General features: G+C 42.5%; 1 protein-coding gene across 4 annotated transcripts in view; it reads left to right on the forward strand.

Moving 5' to 3' along the window:
• EFR3A (EFR3 homolog A) overlaps positions 1–21,823 on the forward strand; it is a 100,671-nt gene that overhangs the window by 26,719 nt on the left and 52,129 nt on the right. For 3 of the 4 annotated variants that reach the window (XM_029923281.1, XM_029923283.1, XM_029923284.1), the window contains exons 2-5: positions 11,631–11,707; positions 16,767–16,894; positions 18,054–18,204; positions 18,471–18,592. In XM_029923281.1, the coding sequence (XP_029779141.1) occupies positions 11,631–11,707; positions 16,767–16,894; positions 18,054–18,204; positions 18,471–18,592 (478 nt within the window). Of the gene's footprint in view, positions 1–11,630; positions 11,777–16,766; positions 16,895–18,053; positions 18,205–18,470; positions 18,593–21,823 lie in introns of those variants that run through there. The other variant, XM_029923282.1, reaches the window with a different exon arrangement.

The following is a 21,823-nucleotide window of genomic DNA, read 5'->3' on the forward strand; positions in this document are numbered from 1 at the left end:
TGTGCACTTGGTGCCCCCTTGAGAATCTCTCCCTTTCTGCCCTTCCCCCCATGTGTGCACGCACGCATGTTCGTTCTCTCTCTCTCTCTCTCTCTCTCACTCTCTTCATAAATAAACATTTAAAAAAATAGGAATTTTGGCATCTCATCCTTAGAGGTTGACTCAGAGGTCCTGGGTGGGGTCAGAGAGTAGTCATTAAAAAAAAAAATACTCCAGGAGACTGTTTTTCAGCTGGCTTGGAAGGCACCTGAAGAAACGCCTTGACTATATTGTGGAAGCCTAGCTTGCTTATGTAGGATTTCTTATGAGGCAGGCTTCCGAAGAGAACGAACATGTCGACAGGGTAGAAGACTTGTGAGTGTTGACTGTGTTAGGGGAGTTGAGGACGGGGGTAGTTGTTTTCTGGTGTGATAGTGTTATGGGTATGGTGGAAACTCAGCATAATCGGGGACGTGTAATTCTCCCCAGAGACTGAGGAGAACAGGAGAAGTCAGCCTGTTGCCATGCTTAGGATTTTGCATGCATCTGTCTTTTGTTTTTAGTAAAAGAATTCCTGTCTGCTATAACATTCATTCCCTATAATCTTGCATTTATATAAAATTCTTGATATTAGGAGCCAATTTTGAATTAACACATCTAATGATGCCTAGCTTAGAACATTGACTGTAGTAGGCATTTTATAAAACATTTCGTTATAAATGTCCCGGGAATTTTTCAGTTAATGAGCTTTATACAAAAATTGCAACTGACAATTGATCTATTAAGGCCACTGAGATTATTATATACTAGAAAAATTAAAGCCAGGTACACTGTTAGATTTTTTACTAGTTTCTGGTTGTTTTTATTTTTTCCTTTTATCTTTGTCTTCCTTGGCCTGATTGTCATTACTTTTCTGTCATTTTGTAGCTGTAACCGAACACCTGACTACTTTGTTTGGCGTCCTTAGACTTGTCCCAGTCTTCACTCTAAGGGATGAAGTGGGAAAATCATAGATCCTGGGATGCCCAGGACGGCCAAAGTCTAGACCCCTGGTCTGGGCAGAGTCATTGATTGCATCTCCGGTCAATCCAAAGATTCTCAACCACTAAGCACTCCTGACCTTAGAAGCCTCTGAATCAGTGATTTGCAAAATGATTCTTGGCTTCACTTGTAGGTAGAGGTCCTTCAGCCCCTCTGTAGGCTTATCTTTGCAGTGTTAATGTTATGGCTCTTTCTGTGCTTTGATTTCTAAGCGGAGGGCCCCAGACCCCGTCATCCACGTTCTCTTACAACTAACATTAGTAGCATCTTTACTTTTTTATTTTTTTAAGTTTATTTATTTTGAGAAAGAAAGCACTAGAAGAGGAGGGGCAGAGAGAGACACAGAGAGAGAGAGAATGCCAAGCAGGCCTGTGCCATCCACACAGACCCTGGTGCCAGGGCTCATATCCACAAACCTTGAGCTCATGACCTGATCTGAAACCAAGAGTCGGATGCTTAATTGACAGAGCCACCCAGGTGCCCCTCGCATCTTTATTTTTAATGAGAATTTTTGTGTTTTTATTTTAATTTGTTTTAATCTTATTTCTGAAGTATAGAAAGTTTTGGCTATCTCAAAAAAATTTTTTTTGCCCTCAAAATGGTTTCTAAATCGGTAAGAATTCCTGGGTTATTTGCTTATTGCGTGGGCACTGGTAAAACAGTTTTCAAAAAGGCATGAAGACAATATTCATGGTGTTCGTTTATGCTAAGGGTTCTTGATAAGAAGTTCTAACTAAAGGGGACATTCTAAGTTCAGTTTCTTTTGTCTTCTAAATTAGAGATTGTCACTAGTCCTTCAGATATACATTTATCTCCATTTTTGTCTGCCTTTGAAGAATACCTTTTCTCCTTAAAGTAAGAGGCTTCTGTACTTTTTGGCCAGCTCTGTTATATATTTACCAAGATCTACTTTGAGAAGTAGAAAATGAGTTTTTGTAGGAATGCTCCACCAATTAATGTGCTGAACTGTACCCCACAAGTAAAATCTGTCACAACCCGTAATAACTTGGCCACATGTTTCCCTAGTTGCACATTCAATCTCCTTTTGAAGATTAGGGGACTTTTTTTGGGGGGGGTGGTCAGGTAGAGTCTTTGTTAGATTGTTTTAAGCGAGACTCCTAAAACACATCAGTGCTTATTAGTATTTTATTTTCTCAGTTCCATTATAAATTCTACACAGTCTCATTTGCCTTTTGCCCTTCCTCAGTTTTTCTCCTTTAATCATAATTTTTAAATATATTTTCAACCACTATATAATTCTCGCCTCCCCTGAAACTTATTAATTGTACACAGTATCAGTATAATAGTACCATGGTTTAGATGAGGAAGATTGTTGCTCACATATTTTTTGTTCTGTTTAAAACATTTATACGTGGAGAAAACACTCAGTTTTTAAAAATTTTTTATCTAAAGAGATTTTTTTTAATGTTTATATTTTGAGAGAGAGAGTGCGAGCAGGGGAGGCACAGAGAAAGAGGGAGACACAGAAGCTGAAGCAGGCCGCCAGCTCTGACGCAGGGCTTGAACTCACAGACTATGCGGTCGTGCCCTGAGCCCGTCAGATGTGTGACCAACGGAGCGATGCAGGCACCCACTCTGGTGATTCTTAGCAGTACTGCGGACTTTATTATCATAGAGGACATTTAGTCAGTATTTTATATACGTATGTATTTTGTTTTTCATTTGAAAGAGAGCATGAGCAGGGGAGAAGGGCAGAGGGGGAGCAAGAGAATCTTTTTTATTAAATTAGTTTATGCATTTTGTGTGCGAGAGAGAGAGCGCATGTGCACCCACTCATGAGCATAAGCGAGGGAGGGGCAAAGAGGAGGAGAATCCCAAGCAGGCTCCGCATTGTCAGTGCAGAGCCCACTGAGATCATGACCTGAGCCAAAATCAAGAGACAGTTAAGCAACCTACTAAGTCACCCAGGCACCCCGAGAGAGGATCTTCAATCAGGCTTCACACTCAGTGCAGAGACTGACGTGCAGCTCTGTCCCACGACTCTGGGATCATGAGCTGAGCCGAAATTAGGAGTCAAGTCACTTAACCTACTGAGCCACCCCAGGTGCCCCAATATTTTGTATATTCAATAAGGGAATCCCATACTATTTCAGTTTTCAGTTTGCCTCATCTAATTACTTACCTCTGGAAATTGGGACACAGGAGTGCTGTCCTCCCGTTCCCAGACGGCCACTTGAGCACGTTCGAGGAAGGTCCATGATGTGCAGGGTCCAGGGACACGGTCTTAGAAGTGGGGATGAACCACACGCTCTGTCCTGACTGTGGTGGAGACGGGTGTGGGCACTTTTCTTACCTGGCGGCAGCTCTGGTTTCTGTGTCCTCCGTTGGATCCTTTCTTATTTGTTGTTTAAGCCAATGAATAGAGATTTGCATTTTCTGATTATAATATTTGTGGTAATTTTTTTCTGTATGATAATCCAGGAAGTTTTTAAGTGGAATCTTGCAGGGTTATATTTTCTAAAAGCCAGATTATTCTATATTTTCTTGCTTCTGTTTTGGGTAACTGCTGACTACTATTTTTTGAATTAAGTGTGATAGTATACTGTAAAGTCAAGTCTAAGTACAAATCCATAAACTAAGTAGAATGTTTAAGACCTATTTTTTCTCTATAAATTGTGACAGTGGGGGGAGAGCATGTTGCGTGTAGACCAGTCACTTGACTCAGAAAAAAGCTGTGTTTTCCTGTGGACAGTGGGTGTCTCCCTGTAGTTTTGAACGTGTATCAGAGATGTGTGTGTGCGATGCTCATGGTAGAGCAGGTTTTGCAGCCTAATGGAGAGAGGGTCTGGAGCAACAGAATTGGAGCACCAGTTCCGATACTGCCATCTTGTCCTCTTTTCCACGAGACTGCGCGCCAGGGGATAAAGGGCAGGTAGTGAAATGGAGAAGGAAAGGAGAGAAGGGATAGAAATACAAGTGGAAAGAATCGTGTAATAAAATACTCCTTTAATGGATTGAAATCCTCTTAAAAGGAACACTTTCCTGAAGATAAGACTGTTTTGTTCCCGTTTCTTTGACCCCATATCTAATTAGTCACCGGTGGTTCCTTTGTGCCACCTCCCGTGTTCCTTCCTCTCTAAGCTGTGGGCCATTAGAAAATGCATTTTGGTTTTTCCATGTGTCATCCTCCATGGTGACGCTCGTATTGTCCCATTGGGCTGTAGTTGTCCTTCCCTGTCCCCGTTTATCCTTATAATTCAGTGTGTTGGTTCCACGTGGCGGCTCCCAGCCGAAGGCCTGTCCTTCATAAAGCCTGTCTTTACTTGAGCTGGACGCTTTTCCTCTCAGCCTTGGTGGGTGACCCTCACACACCGGAGGTCCCTGTCCTTAGCCTTTGATGTTATCCACGTCTTCTTTTAAAACCAATTTTTAAACCTTTGTCTTCCTGTTAAGTAGATGTTACATTTTTCATCCCGTGTAGTTCTTCACATCGTGGCTGTATTCACGTTCAAGTGCAGGAATAATATCCATGTTGTAGACTTTAGATGCAGTAGGCACATGTGTCTGTGAATGTGTATTTCTGTGTTCAAGTTTGGGTACTTGGGACGGGCACGCATCGGTGGGACTGTAATATTACCGAATCTTTTTAATTGCGTCAAGCAAATATCTTGTTCTGACACTAACTGAATACATAACTTGAATTTTAATTTTAACCTTGGAGAAAAGTTATGTGATGCTGCTGACCCTTAAAGGGTTCTGGGTACATAGAGCTGCAGTTGTCAAAGTGAGGAATTTTTAGAATCTTCTAATAGAAAAACAGTCTGTCCCTTTTCACCTTCTCTAGGCCTCCTCTAGGTCTAAAAATAACACATGAATTGTTTAAAATGATTCAGTTGACATCATCCTCTGTTTGTTGGAGAAATCCTATTCTGACATTTGTTTAGCATTTTGTGGGGGACATTTCTTGATAATTTTAATTCAGCACACATCTGAGCAGATATTAAATTTGTTTTATCCATCACTGAACTCTGGGTCCTTATTCATTTAGTGAAGGAGGAGTCTAATAAATGTCTGCTACATGCCAGACATGTACTACAGTGAGTAGATGTATGGACTTTATGTTGGAGGGATCATGCTCTGGTGGTAAAGGCTGACATGTATATAAATACGTATAATAAATTATTACAGTTGTGGAAATATACAGTGAAGGCATAGAGAACCAAAATCCTATGATCCAGGCAGTTCCCATGTAAAAGTATGAAATTTAGTAAGCCCTAAATATGGCATTGAATTCCCAGTATATTACTTGCAAGAATTAATTGAGATACTGTGATTGCTGGGTAGAAGATGCAAATACTATTATATTCTGCTTCTACACATCACAAAACAGACCTAAAGTTGTACATGGGTGCCCTGTAGGCTCTGAGCGTTCTTCAGCTCCAGTGGCTGCGTTAGTAGGAACTTACTTTTAGAGGATGGCTTTGTCGCAGTACCCAGTGCTGTGTTGATGTGTAATAATAGAGACATTAATGGTATAATAATGGATATTAATATTTACAGTTAGATTTGATTTACCAATAATTGATATTAATATTTACAGTTAGATTAAATTTATCACTGTGTAATATAGTTTATTGAAATTATAAGTAGCTTTATTTTATTTTTTTAAACTTTTTTTTAGCGTTTATTTATTTTTGAGAGACAGAGCATGAACGGGGGAGGGGCAGAGAGAGGGAGACACAGAATCCAAAGCAGGCTCCAGGCTCTGAACTGTCAGCACAGAACCTGATGCGGGGCTCAAACTCATGGACCACAAGATCATGACCAGAGCCTAAGTCAGAGGCTTAACCAACTGAGTCACCCAGGTGCCCCATAAGTAGCTTATTTTAAAAGGAGTCTTGGGGCGCCTGGGTAGCTGAGTCCGTTGGCCATCCGACTCTCGATTTCTGCTCAGGTCATGATCCCAAGGTCGTGGGATTGATCCCCATATTGGGTTCCATGCTGAGCATGGAGCCTGCTCCAAGATTCTCTCTCTCCCTCCTCCCGTCTCCCCCACTCACACTTGCTCTCTCTCTTAAAAAAGGAAAGGAGTCTTTATTAATTATCCAGAACTGCCCTTCCCCGGCCCCAAACTCACATCTGTATAGGGAGCAAATGTTGTCACACACTAGAAGGACTCATTGGGGGGCCGGCCACGTGGAATGCTGGCCCAGTAAGCAGAGTTCTCCCAGCACCTTCGTGTGCTCATGGGCCTGATTTCCAGCTATCTTCAGTTCAGCTGTGAGCCTTTCTGTTCAACTAGCTACACAAGTCCTTCTCTGAAAGGAGCATCAAAGAAGAAGGAGACTGCCAGAGGTCAGGACAGCTCAGTCCTGCCTGAGATGAAGGCCAGGGGACATCGGTGACTCGCCCATGAGAAAGGTGTCAGAGAGCGTTCAGGAGAAGAAATTTTCCTAGGGCGCCTTTAAAGAAGAAATGGTTAATTTAGGAGTATGCAGAATTTGCTAAAAATATATATTACATGTTTTTCTGTGGCTTCTATGTTGCAGGCACTTCTTGTGTTTATTAATTTAGTACCCCTAACCCTGAGAGGCGGTACTCCGAGAGCCTGTTAGTCAGAGTGCCCCAGGAGCCTGCCGGTATGCTCATGCGCTGGGCACTTTTATGGGGTCAGTCTGTTTCCAGCTGTGCCCATGTTCCATTTTTCCATAGTTCTCTCACGTGGGACATGCTGTCTGTACCAGCGGATCATAAGGAATGTTCTGAGTTCCAGCTGCTCCGGGAGGGCAGTGGACTCCCTTCTCCTTCTGAGCTGGAATGAAATGCCAAGGAGGACTCCTGTTGATTGCTCAGCTTTGCCAGTTGCATGGGGCATCCTGTGACACGTAGTCCTTTGGAAAGAGAATGTTGGCAAGGGCTCAAAAATTGGGTGGTCTGGGGCTCAAATGAGGGATTAGAAGCGAGTACGAAGAGGGATTGAAGAAATGCTTTAAGGAATAAAGGGTGTATGTAGCTCTATTTTCTTATTTATTAAACTCTGTGAAAATCTGCTTCCATTGGACTGGCAACACATACTTTTGTAGCATCTTGTTTAAACTCTTTGGTCTTCGCAACGGAATTTGATACAGATATTATCAAGTTCTTGATAGCTTTACACTTGATGTCAGCAACCAGTTAGATAAGTTACAGTGCATTAGTGCCCTCTGCTAATTAACTCCAAGTGATGTGAACTAGGCACTTCCCGAACAGTAGTAGAAGGAACTAGAAGCAGGAAGATCGACTAGAAAATAGTCTCTTACAACATGAAAGACTACATTCAGGTACCTGCCACTGAATTCGAAAGGCCCTATAAATTGACCTCAACAAGGGAGTCAACCCCGTTTCTGTGGCTGAGTAGGTCAATGATTTCATTTTACTTTGTTTCTTGTGAGTTTACAGGTACAGTGTTCTCTTCTTTAAAGTAGTTAATGTTACTTCTTGTGTGCTTACTGTTGCCATAGTCGTTTTGATGTTATATTATCTTCAACCTGTTATATAGAAATACGCGTAAGTTGAAATTTTGAAGCCTGGTTTCATATATTGTCTCTATAGTTGGTAGCTTTTCATTAATAGTAAGCAGTCAGGATGGTGTTTTTGTTTCATTTTGGGTCTTCTGGAAAAACTTGCTGTGATCTTTCTCTCCCCGCATGGCTGCGCGTTCCCAGTCTGTTGGTCACACTCATTCCTGCAGTCCTGCTCCTGGTCCTGTCCTGGTTCGTGGGGAGCTAATTGTTTAGAAGCTGTCTAGTACTTGAATGTAGTATGGGAGTTACCCTGGAAGTCACCCCGTCCGGGGCTGGGATCTCTCTGCTGCACTCCTTACCAGCCAGGGCGTCCGGGACCAATGGCCTCCCTGAGCGTGTGTCAGAGAGGTGGTGTAGGAATAGGTGAGGCATGCTGTAAAATACTTAGTCTGATGCTGCACAGAAAATGACATTTTACTGCCCTCCCCCCGCCCCCCGAACTGGTACTAGTATTGTTCTGAAAGCTTATTGTGAACCATATGCAGAATTTGTTAGATTTTTTTTTAATAAAAAAAAATCTTAACACTTTATTTTTGAAAGACAGAGACAGAGCACCAGGGGGGAGGGGCAGAGAGAGGGAGAGACGCAGAATCCAAAGCAGGCTCCAGGCTCTGAGCTGTCAGCACAGAGCCCAATACAGGGCTGAACCCACAAACTGTGAGATTATGACCTGAGCCAGACTTGGACACTTAACTGAGCCACCCCAGGTGCCCCAAATTTAAAAAAAATTTTTTTATGTTTTATTTATTTTTGATACAGAGAGAGACAGAGCATGAGAGAGGGAGGGGCAGAGAGAGAAGGAGACACAGAACCAGAATCAGGTTCCAGGCTCTGAGCTAACTGTCAGCACAGAGCCTGATGCGGGGCTCGAACCCACAAATGTGAGATCTGACCTGAGCCGAAGTCGGAGGCTTAACCGACTGAGCCACCCAGGCACCCCCTCCTCCAAAATTTTTTTTTAATCTTTATTTTTGAGAGAGAGAGTATGAGCAGGGGAGGAACAGAGAAAGAGGGAGACACAGAATCTGAACAGGCTCCAGGCTCAGAGCTGTCAGCACAGAGCGCGACCTGGGGGCTTGAAACCACAAACTGTGAGATCTGACCTGATCTGAAGTCAGATGCTTAACCAGCTGAGCCAGACCAGAGCCCTGCCCCTAGTTTTTTTTTGGGGTTTTTTTTTTTTTTTTTTTTTGGTTTTTTTTTGAGTGAGAGAGAGAGAAAGTGCATGAGCCGGGGAGGGACAGAGAGAGAGCAGGAGACATAGAACCTGAAGCAGGTTTCAGGCTCCAGGCTGTCAGCACAGAGCCCAACATGGGCCTCGAACTCATGAACCGCAAGATCATGACTTGAGTCAAAGTCAGGTGCTTAACCGACTGAGCCACCCAGGTACCCTGAGATTTTTTTAAAAGTCTGTTTATTTTGAGAAACACCACATTTGAGTGAGTGCACATGTGAGCGGTGGGAGGGCCAGAGAGACGGGGAGACAGAGCCCCAAGCAGGGCTTGATCTCAGGAACTGGGAGATCATGACCTGAGCCAAAATCAAGAGTTGGACACTTAATGGACTGAGCCACCCAGGTGCCATGTGGTGTGATTTTTGAACAATTAGTTTACAAGCAAAGGTTTTCATACGATCTTTAAGATTATCTCTAGGACCCTCACGCACCTTCTGCTTTCCCGTTGTAGTACTTCTCTTATTGTATTACTAATAATATCTACCATTTTATTGAATGCTTGGTATATATTAAAACCTGCATTTTAAAATTTTACCAATAAATACGAAGAAGGCATTATTACGCCATTAAACTGATGAAGAAACATAGACATAGTAAGAAAAAGTAACAAGGCCGCCCGGCAAGACAGGAAGAGACCTTGGGGCCACTTTGGGCTTGTCTGACTCCAAAGCCCATGCCCTTCAACACCATTTTCCTTTTTACTCCTGTTTCTTCCAGTAGACCTAAGCTTTCTGAAAGTAGGAGCTGGGTATTGTGTATTCCAAGCTCATCTTTGTTCTAAAACCTCTTTAAAAGCAATGTGTGATACCCAAAAGTGTCAGTGTAAGTGAAGCCTAATGGTATTAAGAATCTTTTCTTATTGAAAATAACAACTTACATTTTGACGGGGAACTTGAAGCAGTGAGGCTTGCTCGCCGGCCCGTCGCGGCCTCTGTGCCATGGCCACGGCGGAGGGCACCTCTGTTATGCTTGGCCGTGGGTCAGTGTCAGCAGAGTGCTCGTCCTAGTCTTCTTACCAGGTCACAGGCATTTGTGCTCACTGCATCCCCTAGCTCGGTGCTCTGCATGATAAGCACTCAGTGCGTATTTGATTTTAATTTATTTCAGTGTATTCATATTTATCTGAAGTATTTTTATATTGTCATAGACAGAAATACAACATTTGCTTACTTGGCTCTTACCTCCCTCCCAGCCCTCCCCACTTCTTTTCCTCTAGTAATAGGACCAGTGTTTTTGCTGTAGGATTCTATAAAGAGTTCAGGCGTTTTGGTGTTTGTTAATCTGAAAAATTTGGACTCTTTAGAATTTTTTCCTTCTGTTGAAGTAGAAAACGTTCTGAACAGTGGATATCATTTTTATGTTATCAGCACATAGTGCCAAGTATATGTTGCAGGCGTGGATTCTCTATTTTTTAAATGAGTTTATAAACACAAGGGCAGGGATCTTTTTTATACTTTCTTGTATCTGTGGCATCTGGCATGGTCTTAGGCAGATAGTAGGTACGAATGCCATATTTGGGGGTTGACTGATTTGACCACGGGTATCTGTGGTGTTGTGGGAAGAACAGGGGGTTCCAGAGTCAGATGTTGGATGCTCCCTTAGCCACTGCTGTCGAGGAAGTTACGTGGTCAGTTCTGCTGCGCTTCCCACTCCTGTAAAGTTACAGTAGTAACGCCCCACTAATGTGCTGGAAGTGTTTGTAAGGCATGCACAGGACTCTGTGGTCACTGAAGCTGCTGTACAGAGCTTGAGTCAGCCTTGTTCTTACCAGCACTTTATTGACTGCTCCACTGCAGATCTAGACTCAGTCTTACTTGTTTCGGCCAGTGCTGGGTTCTCCATTGACATTTAGTATGTGACTGCATGCATGAATGATGCATACTTCATGAGCAAAGTGAGATCTGGAGAAGCTGTCTCTTGCATAACCTTACTCTGTGAGATAGGAGTAAAAGTCTGCTTAGATGGAGTTCTTTTAACTTGTACGGCCAGCGGTCTTTCCTGCTGTATTTTGGTTTCTAAATACAAGTGTACACTTAAGCAGAGACACACATACCCAGTTTCCTGCAGCATGGGAATCATTCTCTAGTGGCTCCAGATCAACATTCCTGTTACTAGTTTGCAGGACAAGAAAATTGATCCCTCTCACTTACATGGTTCTTTCCAGATAGCTGATGGGCTTTACCCAAGGCCATGTAGGCACTTAAGTTTGTACCTGGATGTTCTGGATCCCAGTCCATTGCTCTTTTCAAGATACCAACAACTGAAACTATAATAGAGCAGGCTTGGAGCATTTTTGAAATTCCTGGACTTCCCTTTGCGGCTTTTCCCCTCACTAGTGTAGTTCCTCGTATGATACGTTATGCAGATATACGTGTTGATTTGTTTCCCCAGCCACACTGGGAGCAGACGGTCCTTCAAGATCGTTGTGGCTGGGGCTGTGTGTGGACTAGGCCAGGCCGCGGGAGTGTGTGCTGGGCGATGCAGAGAGTTGTGTGATATGAGATTAGAAAGGAGGTAAAGAGGGTATGGATTCTATATTCATTTAAAAGTTGAATCTGGTAGGTTTTGTGGCTGTGTGTGTATAACCACACACTTGCCCCCAAACGATTTGATACAGAACTTTGGAATAATTGATGGAAATATTCATTTTGACTTGGTACCTTTGGGGAGGGGGAGAGGAAATTTAACTTTTTCATTTCTTAATCAGTGACTGAATTCACATGCCTTTTTCTTTAAATTGGTGCCAGTTTGCAGTTTTTCTTTTAAATAACTCATCAATATTCAGAAACCTGAATTTCAGTTTACAGTATGAGTAATTTCAGTACTTTGTGTTTTTATTCCTTCTCGAACAGGAGTGTGTTGCTGCTGCTCTGCCTTGCGCCCTCGCTACAAACGCCTGGTGGACAACATCTTCCCCGAAGACCCGAAAGTAATTTGATCTACATCTACTGACCCTTCTCTTTGCTGACCCATCCTTCCCCCTGCTCACCTCCCCAAGGTTTCCCTAGCTTCGTTTCTCTACTTTTACCCCAAAGTCTCTCCATGTACACTATTTTTGTACTTATCTTTTTCTACTTGAAATGACCCATGCTTGCTTGTCTAATTTTCAGATCCTTTCCATAGATTAGTCTAAATTTGGCATGATGGGCAGATGGCATTCTCTCGTCTATATAGTACCCGCATTTAAGTAAGACTTAACAACGATGTATGAGCTAGTGCCAGATTATGTGTATGAAATGCTAAAAGTACAACTGTGAACGCAGACAAGGTTTTCTGCTCTCACCCAGCTCACAGACAGGGAGATTGGCCATAGAGTAGTGTCTGAAAGAAGGCTGTCGTAGAGAAAGGAGGGAGCACAGGAAGCTCCCGGAGCAGGTCTGAGTGATACGGAATGTGGGCTTGGGGAACAGCCCTAAGGAAATGAAGCCTGAGCTCAGGTCCAAAGAGTAAGTAGGCTGGCCGCTCAGTCTTCAGAAGAGAATTGAGATGTATAGGAAGACTATTCCAGGCAGAGTTTGTTCTCTTTTTACTTAAATGCTTTAAAATGTTTATAACTGTTAACTTTATTATGGAAGATTACAGTTTTCAGAGCAGCTGTGTTTGAATGATTGTGTTTGAAACCACCCTAAATTTTCGAAGTCTCCTTTAGTCCAGTGTTAAATGGACATGAACAAAAAAAGTTACATGGCTTTGATTTCCCAAATTTCCTTTAAAATGTAATCAGAGTGCCTGCCTGGCTCAGTCGGGAGAGTGTGTGACTCTTGATCTTGGGGTTCGATGTTAAGTGTAGAGATTACTTAAAAATAAAAATAAAAAAACTTAAAAAAATATAGCTAATTACAGAAGCCTTTTGGTTATTTTAACATTAATTTATGTATTTCATGGCCTATGAGATACCTCGTTTATAATAAAATCTGATTTAAACATTTGGCTATTTAGAAAAGGTAAATCAGTTACATACTGTTGGCTGCCAGATATGCTGGGTAATTTATGGCAGATAAAAGCCCTAAGATATGATATGGTGCCTGCCTTTAGTAGCTTTCTAGCTAATGACCGACGTAAAGCAAAATCATACTAAATATTAAATCAGTGCATAAATCAGTAAGCAAAGTATTAAGTAAAACAGGTGGTAAAGATTTTGCCTTTAAAGCAGAGAGGTTGTCCTGTGGGTTGGAAGTCTCCGAGAGGCGTTCTCAGAGGAAGGGAGATGTGCGGAGCTTTGAAGGATGTCTGCCATCAGGAGAAGTGAGATTAGTCTCTTTGTTGCAAGCGAGGGGCCTGAGGAGAAAAGGCAGAGGGGTGCAAGAGAAAGCAAGGGGTACATTCGAGAAGACCCTGGAGGCGAAGGTTTAAATAGCCTCATTATAGAGGGTGATGGGTTGTAATCCTGTTGACCACGATTTCTGGTTTGAAATTCCAGACATGTCATTAAGCAGACTGATTATTAGACCATGTCCTTGAGGAGTCTGGGGCACACGGTTACTAGAGATAAGGTGGAGGCCAGATTATGGAGGAAGGTGAACGACAGACAGGCGTCTGCTTTATCTATTTTAACTCATCATAGGCAGTGAGGGAGTTTTGAACACTTTTGATCACAGGAGTAATGATAGGTAGGTCAGATTAGCGATGACAGGTAGGGAATGGTTATATAAAGAATCTTTATTTTTGTAAGGGATTGACTGATTGATTGCTTGCCAAGTATTTAAATAAGATTTGTTTAAATGGAGATTTTAAAAAAATGTACATGAACCTTGCATACATGTGGCAGTCGTAACTCAGTTGATCTTATTTGTTATCATTAATTTATTGAACAACCACCAAAAGATCTTGTAGATGTAAAATAGGTGAGGCCACAGGTGCCCAGAGTGCCGAGGTCTACATGTTACAGTCCCCGCCTTCAAAGAGTGATCCAGTGAGGGGGACAAATGACCAAACCATTTCTTAGAATTCTATTAGCCATGTGATCTTGGGCAAGTGCCTCAGTTTCTCATCATGAAATGGAAATTATAGAGAGTAGCAGTTCTACAAGGTTCTCATGAAGATGAAGCAAGTTACTATAATTCTTTGCTCACCCTTTCTTCCCTAGTGCCCATGACAGTGCCTGGCACATGGTTAGCACTTGATTAGTATTTGCTTCATGAGTGAAAAACAGCGTGACGGAACACAGCAGACATAAGTGCACGTACCTGCAGAGCCTCTCACCCAGGCTGGGAGGGGCGGGGGGAGGGCACACCGCAGGCTTTGGGAGGACTGTGGGAGAGGCTGCAGGGGGAGTAGGAGTACCCAGGTGAGTCAGAAGCAGCCTTAGGCAGAGGTGAGCGGAGTGACAGGAGGCCAGGAGTCAAATGATAGGATTCCGTCGATGCCTGCTGCTTTTTGCAATGCAGAACAGCAGAGCACTGGTTGCCTGGAGAGGGAGGGATGGACTGCCAGGGATATGAGTCTTCTGCAAACGATGAAGATGTTTTGTGTCTTGTTTTTTTGCTGGTGGCTTCATAGATCTATGATTGTCATAGTTCAAATGATATAGTGGGTGTAGTGTTATTTTTTATTTTATTAAAAAAAATTTGGGGGGCCCCCTGAGTGTCTCAGTCAGTTAGGTATCTGGCTTCAGCCCAGGTCATGGTCTCGCGATTTGTGAGTTCAAGCCCCACGTCCAGCTCTATGCTGACAGCTCAGAGCCTGGAACCTGCTTCAGATTCTGTGTCTCCCTCTCTCTCTGACCCTCCATCACTTCTGTCTCTGTCTCTTAAAAATAAATAAACATTAAACAAATTTTTTTAAATCTTTTAATGTTTATTTTGTGAGAGAGGATGAAAGAACGAGAGAGAATGTACACCAGGGAGCGATAGAGAGAGGGGGAGAGAATTTCAAGCAGAGTCAGATGGGGGGCTTGATCCCACAAACGTGAGGTCATGACCTGAGCTGGAACTAGGAGTCTCCCACTTAACCAACTGAGCCCCTTGGGTGAGGTTTGCTGTGTATAAGTTCTTTCTCAGTAAAATTAGTGAGGGATTAAAAAAAATGGATGAGAGGCAGTCATATTTAACTGATGATGTGGAGGAACCAGTACAGAGGGAGAGGTCAAAAAAGCACGAGAGGTCATCTAGCTGGCTTAGTGTGTTGAGCATTTGACTTCGGCTCAGGTCACGATCTCACAGTTGGTGAGTTCGAGCCCCATGTTGGGCTCTGTGCTGATAGCACAGAGCCTGCTCAGGAGTCTGTGGCTCTCTGCTCTTCCCCCACTAGTGCATGCTCGCTCTCACTCACTCGCTCGCTCTTGCTCTCTCTCTCTCTCTCTCTCTCTCTCAAATAAATAACCATTAAAAAACTTTTTAACCACCACCACCACAAAAACACCCAGGAAAGAGAGGTTAACTGATGCAATCAAATCCTGGGCCATGTGAGGCAAACGTTTCTCTAAGATGGGCCCTTTTGAAAATAGGGGTCTTTCATTTTGCATAGGGTAGGACTTCTTAATTCAGGTTCTGTTGACCTTCTCCTCTAGTTCATTCTTTGCTGTGGGCTGTCATGTGCATGGTGGGGTGTTGTGGAGCATCCCCGGCCTCTGCCAGAGGTGCTGGTATGGCTCCCAGCTGTGACAACCCCAATGTCTCCAGACAGCGTTCTGCGGGGGAGAGGAGGGGGGTCCCTGCTTGAGAACCACCGATCTGGAGGGCACTGAGGAAATGGCGGGGCGGGTGCCAGGAATTCTAATCTCATGGCTTCCATCTTCTCTGAGAAGGGGGAGAAGAGCTCACTTGATGTCAGAGAGGGAAGAGAGGTGGCTAAAGGAGCAAGTCTGAGGAAAACCAAGTAGGGAAAAATAGGAAGGGTTGACTCCGTTGGCAATGGAGCGGTGGTGCGGCAGAATAGCCAGAGAACATGGAGGGGCCAGTTGAAAACTCAGATTTATAAAATTTTTGGTTGTAGATTCACCATTTAACGTAATTCTTTTTGTCTGTTTTAATTTTTTTAAGTAATTCCACACCCCATGTGGGGCATGAACTCACTACTCCGAGATCAAGAGTCACACGCTCTTCCAGCTGAGCCAGCCAGGAGCCCCTAACATAATTTTTCTGCCTTCCTTTCTACCTCCTCTGGCAATCCTAAGCAACGCTTAATTTCTTCCAAAAGGTTTAGGCTGATAATTGATTTGTTGTCTAAGGGTAGGGAGAGCCATCAGACCTGTGGCCTGGGTCTCCTTTTAGAGGGCAGGGACGAACAAGAGTTTGCTGATCCCACACCAGGGGCCTCTTGTTGTTTTAACATGTTGGCTGAGCAGAGACGCATGCAGTTCTTTATACAGTCTCATTTATTAGTTAAGGCTTTATAATGATACCAGCAACTCTGAATCCTTTTTAACAACATGATCACTGTTGTTTACATAAAGGAGTAAAATTGGCTTAATATAAGTGTAAAATATTTAAAAAAATTTTTAATGTATATTTATTTTTGAGAGACAGAATGTGAGCAAGAAAGGGACAGAGAGAGGGAGACACAGAATCCGAAGCAGGCTCCAGGCTCTGAGCTGTCAGCACAGAGCCCGATATGGGGCTTGAACTCACAAACCGTGAGATCATGAACTGAGAGTCGAAGTTGGATGCTTAACCGACTGAGCCACCCAGGCGCCCCTAAAATTTTAAAATTGAAACAAATTTGTTTGAAGTCTTCTTACATTTTAAAATACATCTCATTCCCTACATGCTGCATTTAGTTGAGCATCTCTATTATCAGTAATTCATCACCTATGAAGGTATATTTAAACGTTCTGCCTACATGGGGCATTTGTTTAACTTTCAGAAAATTCTTCATCCAGAATGGTGACTGTTTGCTATAAAAGGAGGTTATTGCCAGAAAGGTTCAGCGTAAAGGATGGATTTAATCACAAATCCAGAAGGGGGCCTGTGAAGCAAGCAATGCTTAGAAATAAAAAAGTATCTATGAAAACGTAGATAGCCTACTTATCTCATTCTTCTTATTTTTAGGATGGTCTCGTTAAAGCAGACATGGAGAAATTGACATTTTATGCAGTATCTGCTCCAGAGAAATTGGATCGAATTGGTTCATACTTAGCAGAAAGGTTGAGCAGGGATGTCGTCAGACATCGCTCTGGGTAAGAGAACTAATTGCTGCTAATACCATATCTCTGAAAATTCTTCCTCGACTAAATCAGTCTATAAATTCTTTTGTTATCTAGTCACGTAGAGATAAAACTTTATAATATCTTAAAGGGAAATATGTAATAACATATAGATGCTTGCAGCTTCTGTTACTTTCCTGATGGTCATGTTTTAAGAATAGACTTATGTAAGATAATGGAGTTGCCTTTACCTTAAGCATCCATTAATTTCTGATATTTCAATATTTCTCTAATGGAAATAGTAGAAATTGACTCTTAGTGTATTAGTACAATATTGTAATTTAAAAATCAGTCTCTAACTTTGAAACAAACAGAAAGATTCTGTTAGCCAAACGATTTTTACCTATCAGTGGAATAATAAAAGAGAACTACATTAGGCTTAGATATCAGAGGTCCAGAGGATGTAAACGTGGTGATTTGGAACCGTGCTGACTATATTCTGTTCCCACCTGTAAATAAATACCTGCCATCTTGATCTGTTTACTGTGCGTCAGCAGTAGTGACTTGGATAATTTGGATTATAAATGCTTTTCCGTGCTCATTTTATGATCTTAGCTACCTAGAGTACTCCATTCTTTAAGTGATACTGGTTTTCTCTACTTCCAAATTATTAACCACTTAGAACACTTTAGTGAGTCTTGTTACAAAAAGTTCTATAATCATCGGAGCAAAGGTATCTAAAGTCAGTTTTAGTTTTTAGTATGAGTTTTAATCTGATGAATTGTAAGGTTAAATTTATGAGCTGATGATATTCCGTTGTTGCGGGTAATGTTTTTATATTCTTATATTTACAAATAGAAGCAGATTATATTAGAGATTTTAGGCACATTGCTTGGGTTAGATACAAAAGATACTTGGTTAGAAGAAATACACCCAAAGCTAATGTTGTTGAAGCTCTGGAAGCACTCGGAGAGGAGGAGAAGACGGTATCGTTTCTGTGCGCCTCCACGTGGGGGCTGTTGTATAATCGCAGATCGTTAGTGCTCGTGAGCAGTAAGTTTTCACTTAGAAACTACTAAATTTGCCTTTCTCTCTTCTGAGAATTGACATTTAATTATTCCAATAAAAACACTTAGGAGAATTTGGAGAGCTAGAAGTAAACGCTTTGACACTATTTTCCTCTTGTACGTAGGTATGTTTTAATTGCCATGGAAGCATTGGACCAGCTTCTTATGGCTTGCCATTCTCAAAGCATCAAGCCATTTGTCGAAAGCTTTCTTCATATGGTAGCCAAGCTGCTAGAATCCGGGGAACCAAAGCTTCAAGTGCTTGGAACAAATTCTGTGAGTATCAAGACTTGATCTCTTAGAATGCTTAAAAAAATTTTTTTTAACATTTTATTTATTTTTGAGAGACAGAGAATGAGCAGGGGAGGGGCAGAGGGAGAGGGAGACATAGGATCTGAAGCAGGCTCCAGGCTCTGAGCTGTCAGCACAGAGCCCGACGCGGGGCTGGAACCCATGAACTGTGAGATCTGACCTGAGCCGAAGTCAGCTTTACCTTTCAAAAAGGAAATAACATGTTTATATTGTGTTTTGTTCTTTTGTAGTTTGTCAAATTTGCAAATATTGAAGAAGACACACCATCCTATCACAGACGTTATGACTTTTTTGTGTCCCGCTTCAGTGCCATGTGTCACTCCTGTCACAGTGATCCAGAAACACGAACAGAGTACGTATTCCTTCAGGATGCACAGAGCGGTGTACTGAGGGGTGCAGTGTGTGTGGTACAGGATGATTGTCAGAGGAGGCGGGAGAAAACTGCTTCACGCTAACCACTGAGCTTCCCTGGCCGTGTGAAGGACGCCTGAAAGCCAGGCGGAGAGTGGTTCCTCAGCGTGGAGGGAACTTCACAGCCTCCCTGTCACCGGGCGTGCCCCTTCCGCTCCCCGGCCCCGGGTCAGCTCTGTCATCCTGTCCTCTCTTGTGCCTTTGGCTTTGATCCAACCACAGGGTCTCTGCCGCTCCTGAACGCATCAGGGGCAGCTGTTCTGCGAGGCCTTTGGACTAAGTGGCCTCTGTCTAGAATGATTCCCCGGATTCCCACGAGGCCGTTCCCCCCTTTGCCCGGCTTTCTGCTCACGTGTCACCTTCTTGGGGGAGTCCTGCCCCGCTTGCCTTTTACTGATTAAGTATCAGCCCTCCCGTCCCTCTTGTATCTTCTTCTCGTCTCTGCTCCTTGTTCCTCCGTGGAGGATGAATTCCAGGAGGCAGAGCCCTTGCTTTGAGGACTGTTCTTTCACTGGCACTTTGAATGGTGCTGAGCCCCGAATCGGCTCTCAGGAAGTACTTGTTGAATGATTACATAAGTAAATTGAATGAGAATGAATGTCTATTCCCAAATCATTGTCAGTCTGAAGTTACCATAACTGATTTGGGTATTTTTAAACATTTCTTCCAGATACTTCCTAGTAATCTGGAATCAAATACTTCTCTACAAATACAGCCTATAGATTGATATTTATGTGGAACTGAGAAGCTTTAAAGTCAATAATTACAACCAAAATGACCTTGGTAAATATATAAGGTAGTTTAAGCTTTACCACACTACACTAATACAAGCTAATGTGAATTCAGTCAGTTATCACAGGCACCTTACAGTCAAGATTTAGCACGTTTATGATTTTTACTTTTAAAACGCAGGAGTGTACAAAAATATAGCTAACTAGCTTTTAGTGTCCTAGCTATGGTGTTGGTTTACATAAACCAAAACAAATGTGAAAAGTTATTTTAACTTGGAGAAAGAAAGCAGAGGTGATTTAATAGTTGTTTTCAGATACAAACATGCTGACATGCCGTGTGTGTAATTTTTCTTCTGTATAGTTCATCTCTGTCTTAGAAAGGTAGAGATAACTGTAACCGTCTTATTTCCCCTTTCTTCCAGCCACTATTAAAATCTTCTGTGCTACCTAAAGGACATTTAAAGAATGTTTTATAAAATTTATCCCTGTTCTCACGGGCTGACATTAACTTGTTAATGGGGCAAAAAGGTATAAAGATTAGCTAAAGAAAGGGATCGTTTTTTTCAAGATTTTGACAATTTTCTTTTAAAATAAATTTGCAAAATGCAAATTTTTTTTTGGTTTGGGGTTTTAAGGATTAGTAAGCTATCACACAGACATTTCTCAAATTTTAGTTGAAGTGAGTTTTACATATAAACCTGTGTAGGTGAAACGTGAAAGGATATTTATGAGAGGATACATTTAAGAAGTTAAAAATTTTTTACTTACGGTGTGTCATTTTTAGGTATTTACTGCCCCCTAGTGAAAGATTTTGTCTTTTGAACATACTTTCCCCTAATGTTTTTCTTTAATATTTACAAAAAGAAACTTGAAGTTTTGTAAATACAAGTGAAAAGGCTCATGGTACTTTTTTCTAATTCTGGGTCTTTCCAGAATTACATGATATTTGAAACCACAGTGACATTTCATTTGAGTCCCTGAAACGAATGAGAGAATTAGATGCTTCTAAGATACTTAGAGGGTTTGGCTTTTTTTTTCCTTTTTCTTTTTTTTTAAATTTTTTTTCTTTTTCTTTTTTCTTTTTTTTTTTTTGATGCAATTGTAAGTCGTTTTGGGCTTTTTTTTTTTAAGGCATATTAGTATTCCTATTTAGCTTCTAATTTAGTTACTTATAATTCCATTTATTTTTAGCAAACCTGCATCAAATAGAATTCAGGGGGCTAGAATATGGGGCTGAAAACTGTTAGGATTTTCTTAGAATACTTGCCTTGAAGAAATGGCTCCCACCTGGAAAGTCGTACATCCTAATCCTAAGCTCTCATTTCCGGAGCAACCTTCAGTTACGGTGATACGCAGCAGCAGCAGCAGCATGATTAACGGTGTTAGGGACGGCTAACACTGAGTAACTGCTGCGTGCCAATTGACTTTTATTGTCTAAACACGGTATGTGAATTAACTCATTTAGATCCTTGTAGCGTTCCAGTGCCCTAGGCAGGACGACTTCTGTCCTACTGCTAGGGAAGCCATAAAATTCCTTTAAGGTCGTGGCTAGAATCTACTGGTTAGGCCCGATCTAGATCCGAATTGGATGCCAGCTGTGTATCTGTCGAAGCTGTATTTCCCATCTCCTCTGAGTACAGGCATCACTGTCTAGTGGGCTGCGGTGGCATGAGGCATGAGCCACCCTCCTTCTGGCGTCTTGTCTGCTTGTGCACCCTGTCCCCCCTCGGCTGGCTCTTCCACGCAGCCGAGGGGGAGCGGCTGGCACACGGAGCGGACCCCATGGTAGTGATGCTGGGCCTGCCCACTGGTCACGGCTGTACGGGCGTCTCTCAGGACTTTGTTTTAGAAAGTGGCATGTGTAGGCACCACTGCGAGAAAGAGGCAGAACTTATGTCTTTATGTCTCCTGTGCCCTCTCTTACCTGTTCTGTGCCCTGTTCTCCTGTTCTCCACCTGCCGTTCCTGAGTGCCTGCGCTGGGTCCCCACAGCTTTGTAAAGCACAGGCATCCCCTTCCCCTGTCTTTCATTCTCTGAAATTACAGCTTTTAGAAGACCATGCTGGCTAAGCTGAGGAAACCTCTGCTGATGAATATTTCCAGGGGTAGCAAAAAAAAGAAAGTAACCAACAGTCAAATTGGGCCAGAAGGAAGTTGTTTGGGGGCAGTTGGGTGACCAGGTTAGCCCTGTTTGTGAGGTTTTTCCTCCCCAGCTTTTATATGCTATTTTCTAGTTCTTTACTTTCTCTTTCTTGGACCTGTAGGCTTTTCTTTTTTTTTCACATTTTTTTCTTTTGAGACCGAGAGTGCGAGTTGGAGAGGGTTGGAGAGAGAGGGAGAGAGGATCCCAGCAGACCTCACGTTGTCAGCGCAGAGCCTGATGTGGGGCTCTGACTCACAAACGGGGAGATCATGACCTGAGCCGAAATCAAGTCAGGTACT

The sequence above is a fragment of the Suricata suricatta genome, chromosome 15, assembly GCF_006229205.1.
Source record: "Suricata suricatta isolate VVHF042 chromosome 15, meerkat_22Aug2017_6uvM2_HiC, whole genome shotgun sequence".
NCBI classification, from domain to species: Eukaryota; Metazoa; Chordata; class Mammalia; order Carnivora; family Herpestidae; genus Suricata; species Suricata suricatta.